The sequence below is a fragment of the Acomys russatus genome, chromosome 27 (assembly GCF_903995435.1).
Source record: "Acomys russatus chromosome 27, mAcoRus1.1, whole genome shotgun sequence".
Lineage (NCBI taxonomy): Eukaryota > Metazoa > Chordata > Mammalia > Rodentia > Muridae > Acomys > Acomys russatus.
Genome location: NC_067163.1, coordinates 54,093,928 through 54,113,205, shown reverse-complemented (window position 1 = coordinate 54,113,205; position 19,278 = coordinate 54,093,928). Strand labels below are relative to the sequence as shown.

Genomic DNA, 19,278 nt, shown 5'->3' with positions numbered 1-19,278 from the left:
CTCATTCCCGCCCCCCTTAACTTTCAGCATAACAAGGAGATAACTAACATCCTTCTGCATTTGCTGAGCAAGTCAGCAATTCCTGTCTAAATACCAGGCAGTGATAGTCTAAGGTCATAGGAAACATTTAATTCTGACCAGCAACACAATTTGAAATAGGAAAGAAAGAAAAATCATTGATCACCAAAATGCCTTTGTGGCTAGCCTTCTGTGGAATGCCTGTAATTGACTGAGCCTGTTGACACCCTGAGACGCATCTGCATATCTTTCTCCCTTTTAGAATTGTGGCTCGGTCCATTCTGACCCCACGTGGTGGTGCCTTGCAGATTACTTGTGACTTTTATTTGTGGTGTGTCTGTTTTGTTGTTGACATTAATGAGATTACTGCACAAGAGAAATGGTGTTGCTATTTGGAATGTTAATGAGTTGCTTGCTTGGCCAGTTGCCATTTGTTCCAGTGTGTGAATATGCTCTCTCTCTCTCTCTCTCTCTCTCTCTCTCTCTCTCTCTCTCTCTCTCTCTCTCTCTCTCTCTCTCTCTCTCTCTCTCTGTGTGTGTGTGTGTGTGTGTGTGTGTGTGTGTGTGTAAAAGAGCCGAGTAGCAAGGGGTGGGATTGCATTTTTTTTCCTCTTTGCAGCCAGTGACGTGTGCCGTGCCTGGAACAATCAGACTCGCTGCAAACAGGGTAGTTGAAGATGCTGGGGGAGGCAGGCTGGTGCTTCCTCAGCTAAGAAGATCGCAGAGCTGCTCGGGAGCTGCTTGGCGCTGCTGGAGTACAGCAGGCAGAGTTCTTTCAGCATTAGAGCTTTGTGACGGGTAGAAAGTGCCTTTTTATTTCTCCAAACCTGTTCCCTAGTAGACCTTCAAAATGATTGGCGTGAATAGTGTTCAGAGTGCCAGCAAGGTACGGGTGAGGACCTCGGGTTCTGTGAAGTACTCCCGAGAGGATTCTATCCGGCGGCAGTCCCACCGGTCAAAGTCCATGAAAATTTCCAACTCCTCAGAGTTTTCTGCTAAGGAGACCAAGGTAAAGACACGCCGTGTTAATTATTGTGGACAGTTGTATGGTGGGATCACAGGGTGCTGTGCAGTCTGCCGGCATCTGACAGGCAGTGACAGGCTGAGAAAGTAACAGGGGAAGCATAAAATGGCTCTAAGATAATCAATGCGATTGGGGTGAGTGCTGATACCTGAAACTCCAGATGGGAGAAGTGCTGTGCTGTGCAGCAGCTTTGCACAGAACCAGTCTGCAGAAGAGAAAGATTGAAGCAATACTGAAAGAGAGATGTGTGTGGAGACTGGTGGTTGGCATGGTGGTCGCGTTTCAGTCTCAGAAAGGTTGCCGTGACAAATGACTTCTTGGTGTGGCGTATTTTTAGAGCATAAAGAATGTAGAAATCTCTCGTGTGATTTTTTTTTTTTTTTTTTTTTTTATCTTTCATTGAGTTCATTTCCTTCCCTCCCTCTCCCAGTCTGTTCCCCTCCCCCAAGCCTGTGGAGCGAGTGTAGAAAAGTGACCCTGTGCTGTAGGCTGCATTCTTGCTCCGCTCGTTGCCAGGTGTGCATAACTGGAAGGAATTCCTCCTTTTGTGTGCCTTCCACACGTGTGCGCTCTGCTGCGGCACTGCTGTTAATAAGGCGCCGCCGTCTCCGTGGTTCTCTCTGAGATAACATAATCTCGGTCCCTGTGGAATGGGAAGGGAGTGATTACGTAGTGAAGTGGGGCATTTACTACATGCAACATGTCCTTGAGAGTCCTCCCACCGCCATCTGTGTGAGCAGGGTACTCAGACACCCTCCCACTCTACAGGTTTAAAAATGGAACGATGGAATCATAGGACCACAGGACTCTGGAGCTGGGGATGCGGGTGATCATAGCAAGATGCACGGGCTTGGAGATGTGTAGGAAAAGCTTTGGGAGGTCGCTCTCTGTCACTTCAGCCTTCACGTGGGTTCTGTCCAGACCCACTGGGAGTGACGTTAGGACTACCTACTTCTCCCCTCTCCCCTCCCCCCACCACCTTGTGCCCCTGCCCTCCTCTCCTGCACCCTCCTGGCCTCTTCCTCCCTGTGTCATTACAGTTTTTGAAAGGCTTTGGTCTTAACAGGTTCCCCTCAAAATGTGGTAGGCGTGGATGGTGACTTTAAGAAATATGCTGGCTCTCTGTCTACCACCTTACATTATGATGTAGTGGAGCCTAGCCCCATCCATCAAAAGCAGAGTCTTTTGCTCTAATAAGTTCTTCACAGGTGGCCTTTTCCTCGGTTATTTTTAAGGAATAGTTTTAGGAAGAAATATGCTTTTCTTGACAGTCTTTTAATATGACCCAAATGAACATGCCTTTTTTTTCTACTGCACCTGCTCTGCGACCTCACATGGTGTAATGACTGCCACCTCCTACTGAGACCCCCCCCCAAAGGCTATCAAAATATTAAGTAGATGTAGAAGGCCAGGCATGTAGTGGACAGCATGGTTACAAAGTCTATTTTGCAAAGAACACACTGACTTAGCATCTCTGAATTTTGTTTTAATGTGTATCACATCTATAAGATGTCGTCAGAAGCCCTGAGAAATAAGAGGTCATTATTGGGAATGCTTTTGTAGCACAAACTCATCCTAATAAAAATTCAATCATTTTAATACTACTGGTTTGCTCAGAATTAGGTTGTGTGGGGTAATATTGGAAGCTAACAGATGCCAAATGAGCACATTTTTCTAATGTTTTCTCTGTTGTTTTATACAGATGCAGCCACCCTTATTTGATAGGAATCTATACACTTTGGGTAATATTTTAGTCAAGAGTATTGTATACATGCCCCTGATAGAATTTTAGTTAAGAGGCCATCAAATGACTTTGCCGATTATAATCTTATATTTTAAAAAATATATTGGGATATTATATGCTCTCCTGAGTTCTGGCGTGTTTATTCAAGATATATCTAAGCTCTTAGCTCCTAGACTGTCTCTCTCTGTCTCCCAGTCCCTTTGCCCCTGCCTCTCTGCCTTGCGTATGTATCCCATTAGAATTAGAGATTAGCTAAATTAAACAGTATCCTAATGTTTGCCCTAACCTAATTAACTGATTTTCATTATGGACATATGTAATTACATGGTAACCTGTGTTCTTAACTATAATGTACGTATTTTATTCCAATAATTAAAATGATTATTCACCTCACTTGTATTTAGTAGTAACTTTTCATTAGTTAAAATCAAATACTTGTTTTTCTCCTGTTAATCAGGTATGTAGTAATTTTTAGTTATCTGACTGTTCAGCAAAAAAAAAAAAAAAAAAATGAGAGTATGTTTCACCTGGTGATAAGAAAGTTTATTTCCTCTGCCCCATCTCATCACTCTTTCCTCCACTGAAGACAATAGTAAGGTAACGTTAATTAACTCAACATAACTTCTAGGACTGAATTCTCTCTCAAAAACTGTACCTAGCTCATTCTAGAATAAGTATAATAGTTTCCATATTTTCATAGAGTTTAATTTTAATGTTTTATACTCTTTGAAAACTGTCATCTCTATTTCTTAACTTCTTTTGTTGGGATAAAACTCACTTGTTTGCATTACTATGAAATTGGTTCATCTGCAGGCCTCACATTTTTATCTGATTTTACATTTTGTTTTATATTTTAAGAAAGTGGTAAAAGATTTCTTAAGGATTACTTATTGCCTTAAATTTTAAAAAGTCTTTCAAGAGTTCTTTAAGTAAACATTTTAAGTGAAGAAAATTGACTTTTCTAATCTTTGTGCATCGTGCAATTGTTTTCTGTAGAACCCCCTGCAACCTCCCTCCCTCTTTAAAAGTGATGAAATCCTCCTCTTTCTTATGAAGAATATGACTTTTCCTTTTTCTGAATAATGTTTCTACCAAATTCTGAAGCAGATACAACAGAGAAGATACTTAATGTTAATGTTCTTTTTAGAAGAATACTTATACATTTCTGGAAACCAGCTTTAATTATCAAACTGTCTCATTTAAGCCTAACTATGCACACATAATCTTTTAACTAAAACTGGAAGAGTTACCAGTAAGCCTCCTGGCCAGTAGGGAGCACTACAGACCTTCCTGCTACTAGTGGACAAACTAGACAAAAAACCCAAAACAAACAAACAAAAAACTAACTTGGAATCAGTTGGGGATATTGATTTATAACTTTGGTGTCTTTTTTCATTCAGTTATTTATAATCCGTTTATGTGTTTATCATGGTGCTTGGTATTGAATAAACTTCAGGTTTCACATATGCTTGTTAATTGCTCTACCATGATCTACCTGGGCATCCCAGAACAAGCTACTTTAAACCTCACTTCTACCACACACGTCCACATTCCCTCCTCTTCATCTGCTTATATACAAATTATAAACCCCCCGAGTATTTCTTAGTTTTTCAGAAATGTAAAAGCTAGTGTCCATACATGCATTTGTTTTTATGTGCTCATCTCTCACCAAACTACTATATATTTACCTGGGCAAAAATCTCAGCTTGACCGTGTCATTTTTTTTTTAAACGCTATTTCAGAGGGTGAAAATAATGTGCGTAATTGAATCACTGAGGCACAACATCACATTAAGAATTCTCTTACTGAGCCGGGTGTGGTGGCGCACGCCTTTAATCCCAGCGCTCAGCAGGCAGACACAGGTGGATCTCTGTGAGTTTGAGGCTGGTCTTCAAAGACCAGGATAGCCAGTACTGCAAAAGAAACCAAAAGAATTCTCTCACTGATGACTGTATGAATGTAAACAAACTGTTTAAAAATGTTCAAAGTAGCGAAGAAACTTGAGAAGCTTCTCATAAAACTCATGGCACTTTTGGTGGTCCATAGTGAAAACACTGGCCATGCGCTTTGTGGGCCAAGACGCTGCCCGGGCATAATGTGAATTTTTTGCCATTAGTTATCATTGTATATCTGCCCAAGTCGTTTCTCCCTGAGACTTACCTGTAAGCTGCAGTTGTGAAATGTCCGTCTGAGCAAGACTAAGCTTTGTACTTTTAATGGACCTACACTTTTTCTGTTAAAGGAAACCTAAAGACCAAGCTAGCTTCAAGGAAGGTGGTTTTATTGCTTTTCGGATAAATGTTCGTTCTAGGAGATGTTAACTGTAAACATGTGAGAAAGAAATGCAAGTGCTTTGCTCCAAAGCACTGCTTGGGGAGTGCCTAATTCATCGCTTTGTAAAACATGCTGCAGTAATAGTGAAAGGCACCATCAACTCCTTTCTCTTCCTTCTGCGAAGGCTTTGCTTGCTCTCTCTTTAGCAATGTTAGGTAAATGCTAATCATCTCCCCCTGTGAGTGAAAGCTGTAAGCAAAGGAGCCTGAGGAGGTCTTTAAGAGGCCCCTTTGCAACCTCAAATTATAGTGGGAGGTTTGCAGGCTGATGTCATGTATTGTCCCTGGAACACATCTTCTTAAGACTAAAAGCTAAATCTGGGAAGGAGATTCTGATGAAACAGGCCATTCGCATCTGCCTGTTTAAAAGTGTATGTCTAGTGTAATATGAAGAAATTATCTATCTTCTCAATTGAAACTGTCTTTACAGTTGTAACATATATGTAATATATAAATAATACAAATATATAGCATGAAACATTACATATTTAAATTCTGAAGTTTCAAGCAAAACATATTTCAAACCCTATAAATCTGTTAGTTTAAAGGGTCTGGAGAGATAAGATTATATTATGTTACAATATTAACAACGTCCTAGGCATGAGCTAAAACCCTGGCATCGTAAAAGAATCAGAGGGGAATGCAAGGATTAAGACAACTTTATCTCCAAAGTTATGTCCTTAAAGTTGGTTCTATTATCTTTACACTATGCTTCCTGTGTTCTAGGAAGCTACATTTTTGCTATAGGTGCCAGAGAAACCAATCCATATATATTAGTATTTTGCTGTTTTGTTTTGTTGTTTTGTTTTTCCCAGGAGAGACCCTAGGAAGAGACAGGGGTCCCTGTGGCAGCTCATCCCACAAGTTCATGTCATTATCAATACCTGTGTATCTGCCTCGGTACTTGTGTCAGACTGTTAATTAAAAAAAAAAAAAAAAAAAAAAACAAACTTGTCTGTGGTTGGTTTTATTCTTGAGTTTCCAAAGCTGGCAAGATGGCTGGGGTTTTGTTGATGGGTGCTGTGCTTGGGACCCAGCTCCCCAGCTTGGTGTGCCGAACTTCATAGGCCCTGCAGAGCTTTCAGGTAATTAACCACCTTTTCCCACCCAGGATGTACAAATGACTATTTAGGAGCAAGTGTCTAACAAACCATCCTTCTGATTGGATGGCACCTGCTGACTCTTTTTTTTTTTTTTTTAATTTTTTTTTTAATTATTATTTTTTCTTTTTTTTCTTTTTTTTTATTAATTTATTCTTGTTACATCTCAATGTTTATCCCATCCCTTGTATCCTCCCATTCCTCCCCCCCCCCCCCATTTTCCCATTATTCCCCTCCCCTATGACTGTTCCTGAGGGGGATTACGTCCCCCTATGTATTCTCATAGGGTATCAAGTCTCTTCTTGGCTACTTGCTGTCCTTCCTCTGAGTGCCACCAGGTCTCCCCCTCCAGGGGACATGGTCAAATGTGAGGCACCAGAGTACGTGAGAAAGTCATATCACACTCTCCACTCAACTGTGGAGAATATTCTGACCATTGGCTAGATCTGGGAAGGGGTTTAAAGTTTACCTCCTGTATTGTCCTTGGCTGGTGCCTTAGTTTGAGCGGGACCCCTGGGCCCAAATCTGCCTATCATAGTGTTCTACTTGTAGATTTCTAGGACCCTCTGTATCCTTTTATTTTGCTATTCTCCCATGACTCTTGAACATAATTAAAAGCAACTCCTCCACCATCACAGTATGATCCATCTTCACTTGAGAAAGGGCATGTGGTGATGGGCTCGGTTCGAGCATCTCCAAAATCACCACCAATGTCAATCTGTGTTCCTGTTCTGCCGTCCCTGAGAGTGGGTTTTGTGCTCCCCTCCATGTGGGGAAAGAATCTGCCAGTCTATACAGTCACACTTGTCAAGCTACTGTTATTACTTTTGACAGAGAAGCGAGGGAGGGGGGAAGGGAAACCTGTGATAAGAGAGAAGAGAGGGGGAAAGGAGGTGCTTTTTAAAAGTCACTCGTTGTTGAAAATCTGGGCAGTTAGAAGGGAAATGTATGAGGACTCATGTTCTCTAGCATAATGCCTTTTCTTCGGGATAGCCTGTTGGAAGGTGCCCGCCTGGCCCAATCATCAAGGATTATAAATAGCTATAGTTCTTTTGGGGGCATGTTTTAGGGAAAAATCACACATTCATAATTCTGCAGATACCAAGTGACTGAATACGATGGCGTCCTCCTCAATTTATGGTGAAGTTACTCTGCTACCACTGATTGCTATTATTTTGAATTTTGCATTATCATTCCAGTAGGTCAGTTTTGTCATATTTTTTTTTTTAATTAAAACCCAGTTTCCCACGTTCTTACAGACACCTCTACAAATGCACAATCTTCTGATTTCACTATAATTTCATTTTGGCGGTAGACTCTTTGGTATGCTTGCTGTCAAAATTTTATGAAGATGACTGACTAGGGCCCAGTTTTACTCCAGTTCTTTCCATAATCTGCTGTTGGCTGTCACTTCCGGTTTAGTTTTTGAATGTGAAATTGTATTCACAGTGCTGAAGACATCAGTGTGCTGCTTGCCAGACTCAGGCATTGTAAATCGATACTATTGGGCCATCCAGATAGTCGCCTCTTGCTCATTCAGGGTCATTTACTCGAGGCAGCCTCTGCTCTCCAGCACACACCCACTGGATGCGCCTCAGTGTCCACAGTAAGCACTAAGATGCCAAATCCCGGAGCCCCTGCAGCTCACGAGAAAGCAGTCAGTCCCTGCTGTGTGCTTCATTTCAGGATACTACTGCAGTCTCCAGCATAAACACCCCTGATGCATTTGGTGGGCTTCCTAACTGGGTGCTTTGAGGAATGGAGCTTTTAGTTTCATGTTATTGAGACGGGACTATATTGCCCTGTCTGGCTTCTTGATCCTTCTGCCTTAGTATCCTGAGTGCTGGGATTACAGGTGTGTGTGTCACCATGCCCTGGAAGAAAGCAGCTGTTTACTGTCAAGGCAGGGGTGAAGTCAGATAAAATGGCAAGTCCTTTATGCTGATTTTTGTCACCGTTCTTCAGTCCGCTTTCTTAGAAACATTCAAACAGGAAGACTCTTTAGAATACTCTTTCTCACGATTGGTCAGTGTCTGAAGGGCTTTTGTATGTTTCATCAACCCCATGCTACGTTCTTTCAGTTCACAGGTAAGTGGTGGTTTTTTTGTTTTTTGGTTATTTTTATTCAGCCAACACATAACTATTCTGATTAGTTTAAGGGAACGGTACCTTTTTTATTTTTTGATCCTTGAAAAACTCCACTTAAGTCTTGAGGGTGGAAATTATGGACAAATCAAGGACAAATGAGAGGATTCCCTTAAAGAGGTCAAAACCTTTGAGAGCTGAAAGCAGGTCTCCTTACCTTTTAGTCCCGGCAAGTAGAGAGAGTGAGCAGGAGACAGCAGATCACAGGGACGAAGGCCCTGGCTGCCCCTGAGAGCAGCTAGTCAAAACAAGAGATGACTCTTCTGCAAGGCGCCTGAGTTGGAAATACTAAATGCAGTCTCCTCCCCAGTGTGGCCATTGCCTCCCCTTTCCCTGTGCTTTCTACTCATCTGCCACACAGAGTTAACCGGAGGCTTCAGACATAATTCAGGCCCATATTGAGACCCAGGGTGAGATCCCTGTGTGGAAAATAGCAGTGGTGAGATGTCGAAATACTTCTTCGCAAAAGCAATCTCTGCCCTCTCTCCTCCCTCAGATATATTTTCTCAGGAGTAAGAAGACATGTATCCAGTAAACAAGAAGTTGAATAGCCCGGAGGGAGTGGGAAACGCCAGGAACTTGATAAAGGGAAGCCCTGGACCACAGCTGTGTGCGAGATGGAAACAGGCAGTTAAGACAGGAAAGGATGGAAGACTATGGTCGTAGCACTGAGCACCTGGCATGGGACTCGGAAGAGATGGGGATTGGGAATGTGATGAGAGATGGTGGAGGTGAATTAGAGATAGGTTCCCAGAAAACTCATTTAATGCCCCCAGCCAGATGTGGTTTGATTAATGATTTGGCAGACAACAACAATCTACTTTTTAAAAAGTACTGTACTGTACCCCATTGCTAGCTATGATTTCTATCAATATTATCATTGTAACATAGGCACTGAAAATTGATGACTCTCCAAATTGTGAGGGGATATAATTCTAATACATTAGGTAGGAAGAGAAGTATATGTGTATATAACAAATATGTGCCATATAGGCATGTATATATTTATTTTATATATTACGTATAATTTGTTGTTTTGATGGAATTGTGTTAATAAGTATTGTATTCTTTTATTTATAAAATACTTTCATCTTAACAAAATGAAAAACCCTGGCAATTCTATATAGTTTCCCTTTTTTTTTTTTTTTTTTTTTTTGAAAATTCTGTTGTTTATGAAATCTAATTGCCTAGTAGCCACTAGATTTGATTTTTGAATTCAGCTGAATTGATTGTTTTAAATAAAATCTATTGCCATTTAGATTTGTCTCCATTGTCAGTGTCCTTCGGGGACTGTGTTTTTATGCCAGGCCTCGTGTTCCTTCTAAGTGTCAGTGTCCTTCAGGGACTGTGTTTTTAGGAGCCATTTATTAAGAAGGGCTCAGCTTGTTGCCCAGAAAAATATTTTTTTAAATAACCGTGCACATTAACTTTATGATCATGTCCATAATCATTAAATATAATTGATCACTTTTCTTATGTATTTATTTAAATATACTGCATGTGATTATAAGGTCACTTGAAATGTATGCGTCCCTTATATTTCAGATCATAAAGCGTTTCTCCCTGCTACCTCCTAGCAACAAGGATTATCAAAGAGAGGATCTGAGAGCAGATCATAGCAAGTGCTACTGAGAATCCTCCCTGAAAATGTAGGTTATGGTCCTATTTTTTCAAGCAAAGATTAGCTGTCCAAATATAGACAAGTTTTTGATAAATAGCCCTCCGGAGGATCAGTGTGTAAGCATTAGAAGCGAAATCAAGAAATGGCTGTGATCACAATGAACTCGTGCTTATGAAGAGCTGCACATCTAAGGAATGTCTCAGAAGTCAGCCGTCCACTCATATTCACTAAGACTGTGATTGCGTAGACTTTTATTTTCAGCTTTCGGGCTATAAAGTTTTCCACATAAATCACATTCACGTAAGGTTTCAAGACACTTGTCTCTGACATCTATAACGAGCTGAAAAAAGATGAGGGTACTTTTATATGTTCCTGTCATTCCATCTATAGTTTAGTCAACTAAAGGAGAGTGCCTCTTCTTCCTGGGTTACATACCCTCTCCTGGAGAACATGTTGGTATCGTCATGGCAACTCCATTTGGAGGAATGGTATAAAGAGACTGTAAAATATTCAACTAAACATTAAAAAAGGCGCCCTGGGGCCTGACTCTGTGCTTGAGTTCTTATTATCTTAAGGTCACCCAATTTAAGCAGTATGAATACAAGGCAGCCAAATAAATTTTGATTATTTCAGATAACCATTTTCCCGATGTCTAATATGAAATTTTGGGGCACACTTAAACTAAAAAGAAGTTATTTATCGTTGGACCCTTCTGTTAAGGTTGAAGCCTGGCATTAACAGACAGCCCCAGAGCATGGTGCTAAAATGTCTAACTCCCTCCTCTCCTCTCCTTCTGATCTGCAGAACCCCAGATCCTCAGGGAGGATACAGGATACATAGCCCTCGGGGAGATTACAGGCCCAACCCTTTCCCTATAAGAAACCTGTTGTTTAGGGTGTACCCGGGGATTCCTGGAAGTACCCTCCCCATGCTAATGAGATGTCTTGGTATCTTAGCTTTCAGGCAATGACCTTTTGCCACCCCCCTAACCATACCTGGAGTTCTTCTCCCTCTCCCTGCTGCCCATGGGACAATTAAGTATTGTAGTCCCCTTCTTATGACAGGACTGTGCTGCTGCATGTAAATGAGGGGGCCACATTAGCCCCCCAAAGCCCCTCCTACTTCCCAAGTTTATAATTCCCTGTTTTACATGAAGTAAAGGGGGCACCACCATATATTTCAACAAAGATAGTCTAAGGCTTGTCATTTATTCTAGGAAAGGAAGACACACACACACATGCGCGCGCACACACACACACGCGCGCGCGCACACACACACACACACACACACACACACACGCACACACGCCTAAGGTTTCACCACTGACCTGGGGCTTGACTGCTAGCCAGGCAGCTCTGAAGCTGCCTCCGGACCTGCTTTCCAGCCATGAACCTACCAGGCATGGGCATTTGCCCACATCCTCTGCCATTAACATGGGCCTTAATCAAAGGGCAGTAATACTGTGGTATCACCACCCAAGTTGGAGCTCCCAAGCTTCTGCCATTTACCAGCATGTCTGCGGAGTCCCACTGTCGGCATCTCTTGCACCACAGTACCCATCTGCAAAGGCCAGCAGCCGGCTGTTCTTGAAGAGCCATTCTGCCCATATGAACAAAACTGGGCTCCAGCCACTGCCTCTGGGTTTTGGAGCTCCTGCGCCTTCTTGGCTGGCTGATCTCGAAGCAGTCAACTTGCCCAATCAGGTTGGGGCCCCATTGCTGCCTGGCCTTGGTTTTGGAGCCCCGAGCTCCTTCGGCCCCTTGCTTCACCCCTTTTCTGCCCTGGCCTTCTGGTAGATGAGCATGAACTTCAAGTTTGGTGCACAAAAGGGCCGAACTTCCTGGGAGAACAATTTATTATTCCTTCAAGTTAAAATGTAATTGGACATCCTACTTTTTATCAAGAAATCAACATCCTGCAGCAAACACCAGCTCTCTGGCTTCTAGGTTAGTGAAGTCAAAAAGTCGTACCTCTTAAGGTACAAGTTTGAATCCAGATGCGCTGATTTCTAGTCTGTATTGATGACCCGCATCATGCTTGTGGTTTTTAGTATCATGATCAGTAAAGGCCTTGTTTTCTCAACAAGAACTAAAAAATACACACACACACACTGGTTCAAGATAATTTATGAAGCATTGTCAGGACTAAAAGCAGATAGGAGACAACATCTGAATCCAGTTTTTCTATTTTATTTTATATATTTAATTATTTTATTTATAAAAATATGTTTATATTAGAGTGATTTATAGGTGATTTATGTGTGGTATGTTAGATACTTAACAGTACAGAAGATTATACATGAAAAAATTCTCTCCTATCCCACCCTCAATTTATCCTGTCTAAGGATAATCAATGGTAACATTGTAGTGGTTTGTCATCACTGCCTTGTTTTGTGTACTTATGGATCCACATTTTTCCACGAAAGGGGAACCAACCACAGGCTTTGTTTCCTTACTTATTTTCAACAACAATTTTAGTATATTTAGTAAAACTGTATTTAAGTAAATGCTGGTGGATAGCAGGGTATGTTTGGTGCTGCTATTGGAATAGTTTGTCTACTCAGTGTGAAAAATGTGTGCTTAAGCTATACAGACATGGGCTACCCTTCTCTCATAACTTAGGAAGGTAGCATGACCCATCCCCTACGCTGCCGTTGCTGTCGCCCGGCCCAAGCCACATCTTCTAACTGAGCAGCACTCTCCCTTGCCTTCGGTCAGCTCTCTACAGCCGAAGCTGGCGCTCCTCTTAAGTCATGAATTACAGCATGCCACTCACCTACCACGAATAATCCACTGCTTGCCCAGCTTGCATATATAAAGGTCTAATTGTTGTGTAGTTAAAACCCCCTACTGCCTGTCTATTTCCCACAACGCAAACGTTCCCGTACCCAAGGCCCACCGCGTCCTACCACATGTGTTTTGTGTCTGTCTCTCAGGCTTTTCCCCACTCAGTTACTGCCACAGTAACTCATCCCCTTCTTCCAGACTTGTAAGAGCGTGTGGGTTGTGTTTTGCCTTTCCTTGCAGAATGGCGCACTCTGGCCATCTAGTCTGAAACTGGTCCTTTGAGTTACGTTGTTTCCAAGATTCACTGGTAAGCCTCCAGAGATTCCAAATCACTTTTATCTTTCCGTGAATTTATTTTGTTTCAAACTCACTGAAATCCAAATACTTTGTGTTAACCTCTGGGCATAGTTTTTGTTAACTGCATGTGTAAGTAAATGAATGACATTAGAACAGATTAATGTATACTGTTCGGATAGTAATCTGGGTATGCTGGCATAAATTCAGGATTACATTCTCCACCTTATTTTTTGAGACAAGATCTCCCACTGAGGCTGGAGCTCAGCTGGTTTGGCCAGAATGTCTGCGCAGCAAGCTAAAGAAGCCACTCAGAGGAAGGATAGCAGGCTACCAAGAAGAGACTTGATACCCTATGAGCATATACAGGGGGAGGAGGTCCCCCTCAGTCACAGTCATAGGGGAGGGGAAAATGGGAGAAATGGGAGGGTACAAGGGATGGGATAACAATCGAGATGTAATATGAATAAATTAATAAAATATATAAAAGAGGCGTCTCACACACACGCACGCACGCACACACACACACGCACGCACGCACGCACGCACGCACGCACAAAGCCTCCCGTCTCTTCTTACCCAACATGGAGAATGTGAGTAGATTGCACATGGCTTTTAAAATAGATGCTAGGGATCTGAGCTCAGGTCCCCATGCCCGGGTGGCAGTCACTTTACTTGCTCAGCCGTCTCCCCGGCTTTCATTTTGAAGCATTTTGTAGACAGAGTTGGTCAGAAAACCATAAAGAATGAATAATAAGAATTAGATGGATACCGCGCCATTCCTGATGTACGGTGTAGGTTCAAACTTATGAACAGCTGGTGTCTTACCTGACATCCAATCAGTTCATGAACATATATCTAAAGCTTTAGCAAGAGAATTGACTAAGAGGGGCGGCACAGTATGGGAGAGTTTTCTGGAGTTGGTGTTTACATTCTTTAACTTATTTGAAATGTGTTGTATAGGGTGAATGCAGTTATCAGAATATATTTAAAGGTACATTTAAGATTTGTAGAGTTTACTTTGTATTAATTATATTTTTAAAAAACCTGTAAGCAGACACTGGAAATAGTATAATGCTGGAGTGTGTAGAAATGAATGTCCTGGTGTCCACCATGTGCTCTTTTACTGTTGTTTTTTGACACAGGATCATAGGTGCCCTGTGCTGGCCTTCTGCTTGCTGTGTATCCCAAGCTGGCCCTGGACACCTCATCCTCTTGCTTCCTTCTCACAAGTATTAGAATTACAGAAATTCTCCCTAACGTTCCTGCTACTGTGTTCTTTTAAATACACTGAGAAATAAAATGGAATGATAAAATGGTAGGATGAATGGATGGATGATAATTAGGTGATATTTTACTCAAAGGAATATACTCCATAGAGGTAAAAGTTTTAATCTATAATAAAATAGATAGATAATATACAGTAATTTTTTTGAATCCATCCTTGGAGTTTAGGATTAGATAGTAATGCCACCAGTTAATGATAACAGTGTGTGTGTGTGTGTGTGTGTGTGTGTGTGTGTGTGTGTGTGTGTGTGCGCGCGCGCACGCGCGCGCGTTAGTGGGGAGTTCAAGGAAAGGGCTGTGTGCAAAAACTAGGTAATGAGCCAGTTTCTATGTATGTCCCAAGTAAAGTCATAGACTAAGAGAGCTGAAGAGAGCTAAGGAAGGTAACTTTATGCAGTCCTGTCAGACTGCATGTACAGAAAACAAAGGCCAATGAATTAGTTAGCTTTCCAGTGTTGCTATGACCAGACTATGGAGAAGGGGGTGGAGGGAGAGAGACAGAGGGAGAGAGGGAGAAGAGGGAGGAGAGAGGGAGAGTAAGGAAGAGAAGAGAAAAGGAATAACTTGGCTCGTAATTGCATAGGGTTCAGTCTACAGAAACTTGGCCCCATGAGGCTATGCAGAGTATTATGTCAGTGGAATATCTTCTCCACCTCATGGCTTACAGGAAGGAGAGAGAGGGAAATACAGGCAGGAGTCAGAGCAAGGAATAACCTGATCTGCAGCTAGGCCCCATCTCCTACTTTCATTAATGACAGCACTTTATGAATCCATCAAGAGATTAATCCAAGGGCTGAAGGATTGTCACAGCTGGTCCTCATGCATACAAACCTGAATTTGGATCCCTCGAACCTACACACAAGCTGAATGTGGACGTGCACATCTGTACCTCCCAGCACTCTGGAGTGGGAAGGAAGGGGGTAGATCCTTGGAGATCACTGCCCAGAAGCCTATCTTAACTGCTGAGGGTTAATGAGAGACCACTTTTCAAAAAAAGAGTGGAGAATCACAGAAGAATGCACTGGATATTGACCTCTGGTCTTCATGAGCACCCACATGCACAGGTGTACACACACACACACACACACACACACACACACACAATGGGGAGGCAGGCAATCCAGTTTAATAATTGGATTTAATGATTAGAGACATAGGACATTAATTGTTTCCGGTGAGACTTTTACAGAAACAGTCACAAGTCAAGATTAACCATTGGGTAAACTATCTGTTTTCAGTAGACAGTTTAGAGGCAGATGTTCCACCTCTATCTCTGGTATTCTTAGCTTTTTTTTTTCTTTTTTCTCCTCTGCATATCTTTTCTATGAATTTTTCTTTGAAAACATTAATAAAACAATGTCGTTTATTGAACCCACTGTGTGAAAATGTCTTGTATGTTATATGTGGGAAGAAATAAGGTAATAGAGTCTGTCAGGTGACTAATTCTGAGCTAGGCAAAGTCAGCCAGGGTTAGCTGCAAATGTTGTATTCCTTATATAAGAGACTCTTGAAAGCATTATGCCTCTACCATCTCTACAGAGTGCTCAGGTGTATTATTGTACCTCATATTCCCTCCCATTAAGGTAAGGGCTTCTACATCTTTTCATTGCTATTGTGGACCTGTGATGGTGTGTCCATTTGTGCTTAGACATGCTTGTGGCTGCTATTCTGGTTTGTCCATGCACTACAGCACAAAGTTAATTGTCCTGGTGGCTTGGTCCTGAAGTTGAATCTGATTGTAGATGTGGAAAAACATGAACCAGATTTAGGCATGCGTTTGTTACCTTGAATATGGGCCAAAGTAGGAAGTACCCACTAGATGGCTTGTGATTTTGTCTCCTCTCAAGTAGCATGCCCTTTGGACTTCAGTAGGCTCAGGGATATGGGCATTTATAGGGACCCGTTAACCATGGTGGTATAAATTCCACTATTGTCATTATCAGTTTCGTTAACAATAGAAGTTATATAACATTTCCCATGTTTTTCATAAGTATTCAGGATCCACAGAGTAAAACACATCACTGGAATTTAGAAATGCTTTAACTAAAATACATGCGTTCTGTCAACTACACAAAATGTGCTTCTGGGGAAACAGAGAGAGACTCCTGATTATACAATGTGGTAATGGGAAAAGATCTCAGAGCCTGTGTGGGCTGCCAGGGAGGTGCTAAGCTTTGAATAAAATGGCATCTTATCATCTCTGAGAAGCAAGCAGAAGTAAGAAACAAAGACTTAAAAGTAAATTTAGACCAAATTCCCATATTTCTGTAATTTAAGCAACTTGTTTTGCTTTCTCATTCTTAAAATTAATCATCTTCAGATTTGAAGAAACATCTGTCCTGTTTAGTGTCAGAGAAAGGGTCATTTTATTTATTTCATTTATTTATTTATTTCATTTCCTGGGATAAGTTAAATTTCAACTAGAGACCAGATTGTTAAGCTCAGAAAACAGTGGCATTTAGCTAGGGCATCGTGTCTGAGTGACATTTGAAAGATTTGCTGATAATTCATGCAGAATTCTTAAGGAAAGCTCTGGAGATCTAGGGGAGGGTCCAGATTTTAAATGTTCAGGGATTTGTAAGTTACTTGACAAGTTTTTCTTGTATACTCTCATTCTTTCAGGCAATCTCCATAAATTAAAAGATACCTTTATCTAGGGACTGGCATGAAAATATTTCTGGAAATTGCTTTTATTAAGATAACTGCTTTTCATTTATAACCTCGTGCATTGGTTTTCTGTGGCTGCTGTAACAGTTGACCACAAATGCATTGTATTTAAAAAGCTCAGCAATACAGTTTCGGGGCCTGAAGCCGTGAGACTAATGTGAAGGCAGAGCTGCATTCCCTGGGACAGGTCAAAGGAGAGTCTGTTCGCCGTCTTCTCCAGCTTCTTGGGTTGCTGGGGAACCTTGGCTGATGACTGCATCACTCCACCCTCCTTGTTCCTTTTTCTTTTGCCTTCTTTCTGCTTCTTTAAATTGCCCTCAGCCTTCTTCTTGCAAAGATAGTTGTGATTACATTTAGAGCCCACCCACAGACTTTCCCCATCATAAACTCTTTTCAATTTGATCTAAAGATTTTCTGCCGTATAAGGAAATATTCAGAAGTTTTAAGAAATAGGACATAGGCATCTTTGGGGCTATGTCATTTAGCCTCCACAGTAGGCATCACCTCACGGTGTGTGCAGATGGATGGGGCCTATGATTTTTTTTTTCCACTCTACCCCATTGCCAGTCCAAGCGGAAGTAGATAGCCTGCCAGGACATTGTTAATCCACAAATCCTGATGTCTTGGCTAAGCTAGATAATTTGTCTCTAGCTATGTGAAGAATTAACACCACCACTCTGTGTGTGTGTGTGCACCTGTGTGTGCATGCATGCTTGTATGAGGAGAGAGAGAGAGAGAGAGAGAGAGAGAGAGAGAGAGAGAGAGAGAGAGGGAGGAGAGAGAGGAGAGGGGAGGGGAGGGGAGGGGAGGGGAGGGGAGGGGAAGGGAGACAGACAGAGACAGAGACAGAGACAGAAACAGAATAGTCCAAAGATCTGGGTGTCTTCCTCGGGCACTCTACATCTTATTTGCTGATTCAGCTGGATCACAGAGCAACAGGAATCTACCTGCATCCGTTTGTAAACAAAGTGTAGGTACCAGGAGTCACACTGAAGTTGTCATACTTAAATGGCAAGAACTAAAGAAGCCATCTTCCTTCCCAGGTGCAAGTTTTTTGTTCTTGTTGTTGTTTTTGGGTTTTTTGTTTTGTTTTGTTTTGTTTGAGCTGTAGCCTGCACCTCCAATTTTAGCCTTTCACCTGGCCAATACATTTGATTACAAGTGGGCTGGGAGGTCAGGGTCATTTTAGCAAGCTTGTCCTCACTGACAAAGGTACTTGAAGCATGTGTCCTAGCAACCGTGACTCTTCTGTGACGCTTATCTTTTAAGAATAGAATCTTCCAGTGCCCTGCATTATTTGAATTCCTCTAAAAGAAGCATAAGCCTTTTTGCCTTTTCTCTCAAATCCTTAACTTAGGGCAGAGGCATACAGGGCTGTAAAGCTTAGGATTAGGAGGAAAGAATGTAATTGATGATAGTACGTGTAAGTAGAAAGCTGGGGGGAGGGAGGGGAGGCAATGTGCTATAGCTAGAAATGTCCTGGATTCAACCCAGTACCAAACGTACCCCCACCCCAAAGGAGATGAGGAAGAATGCTGTCCCAGAGTTAGGTTTGGGAGAATATCTGGCAGCATCTTGAGAGACGTTGATCGTCCTGAATTTCACCTTCCTCGTCCTATGCAACAACGTAGTTTTCACCCCTTTCAGCTCTGAAATCCCGTTGTGGTGATCCGGCCCTACCTACAGGGAGAAGGCAGCAGGACCCCTGACAGATAGATACCCCTCAGAGAAGCCGGCAGGAGGCAGAGGAGAGACGGTGAATGGAGTCAGAGGTGGCGAATATCCCGTGGCAGTCATTTATGTTGTTGCTTCGCTTTGCTTCCTGTACTGCCGAATGAGTCATAAACAGAGGCAGCGTATGGCTGAGCGAGCCAGGATGGTTTTGCTAGTCTAGTCACTAGCCCTAGACTGCTGCCTCCTAACAGACACCACCGGTACTCCCTCAGTCACAGCCAGGCCCTAGAACCTCCCTGTCTAGTACATGAGACTAGTTAACCCCAATGAGAATGTCATCATGGATGGCGGGCATCAACAGCTGGACCCCGAAGGAAGAACCCTTTGTTTTCTCATTAGAAACTCAAGGGTGTGGATATGCATTGCTTACAGAGGACAGTTCTTATGAGAAATGGGCATTGGAGATGTTTGGTGTAGAAAGAGACCGGAAAGAAAGAAAAGATGAAGGAGATATAATTTCCGCATCTCTGACCCTAATTCTGTTCATACCTTTTTATACTGTGGCTACAAAAGTTCACCGGTGC

At 42.1% G+C, this 19,278-nt stretch overlaps 1 protein-coding gene across 1 annotated transcript in view; it reads left to right on the top strand.

The window, feature by feature from the left end:
• The first annotated feature begins 748 nt into the window (after positions 1 to 748).
• LOC127210047 (PH and SEC7 domain-containing protein 3-like) overlaps positions 749 to 19,278 on the top strand; it is a 114,544-nt gene continuing 96,014 nt past the window's right edge. The window contains exon 1 of the mRNA XM_051169740.1: positions 749 to 1,027. Within this exon, the coding sequence (XP_051025697.1) occupies positions 869 to 1,027 (159 nt within the window). The 5' untranslated portion in view covers positions 749 to 868. The remainder of the gene's footprint in view (positions 1,028 to 19,278) is intronic.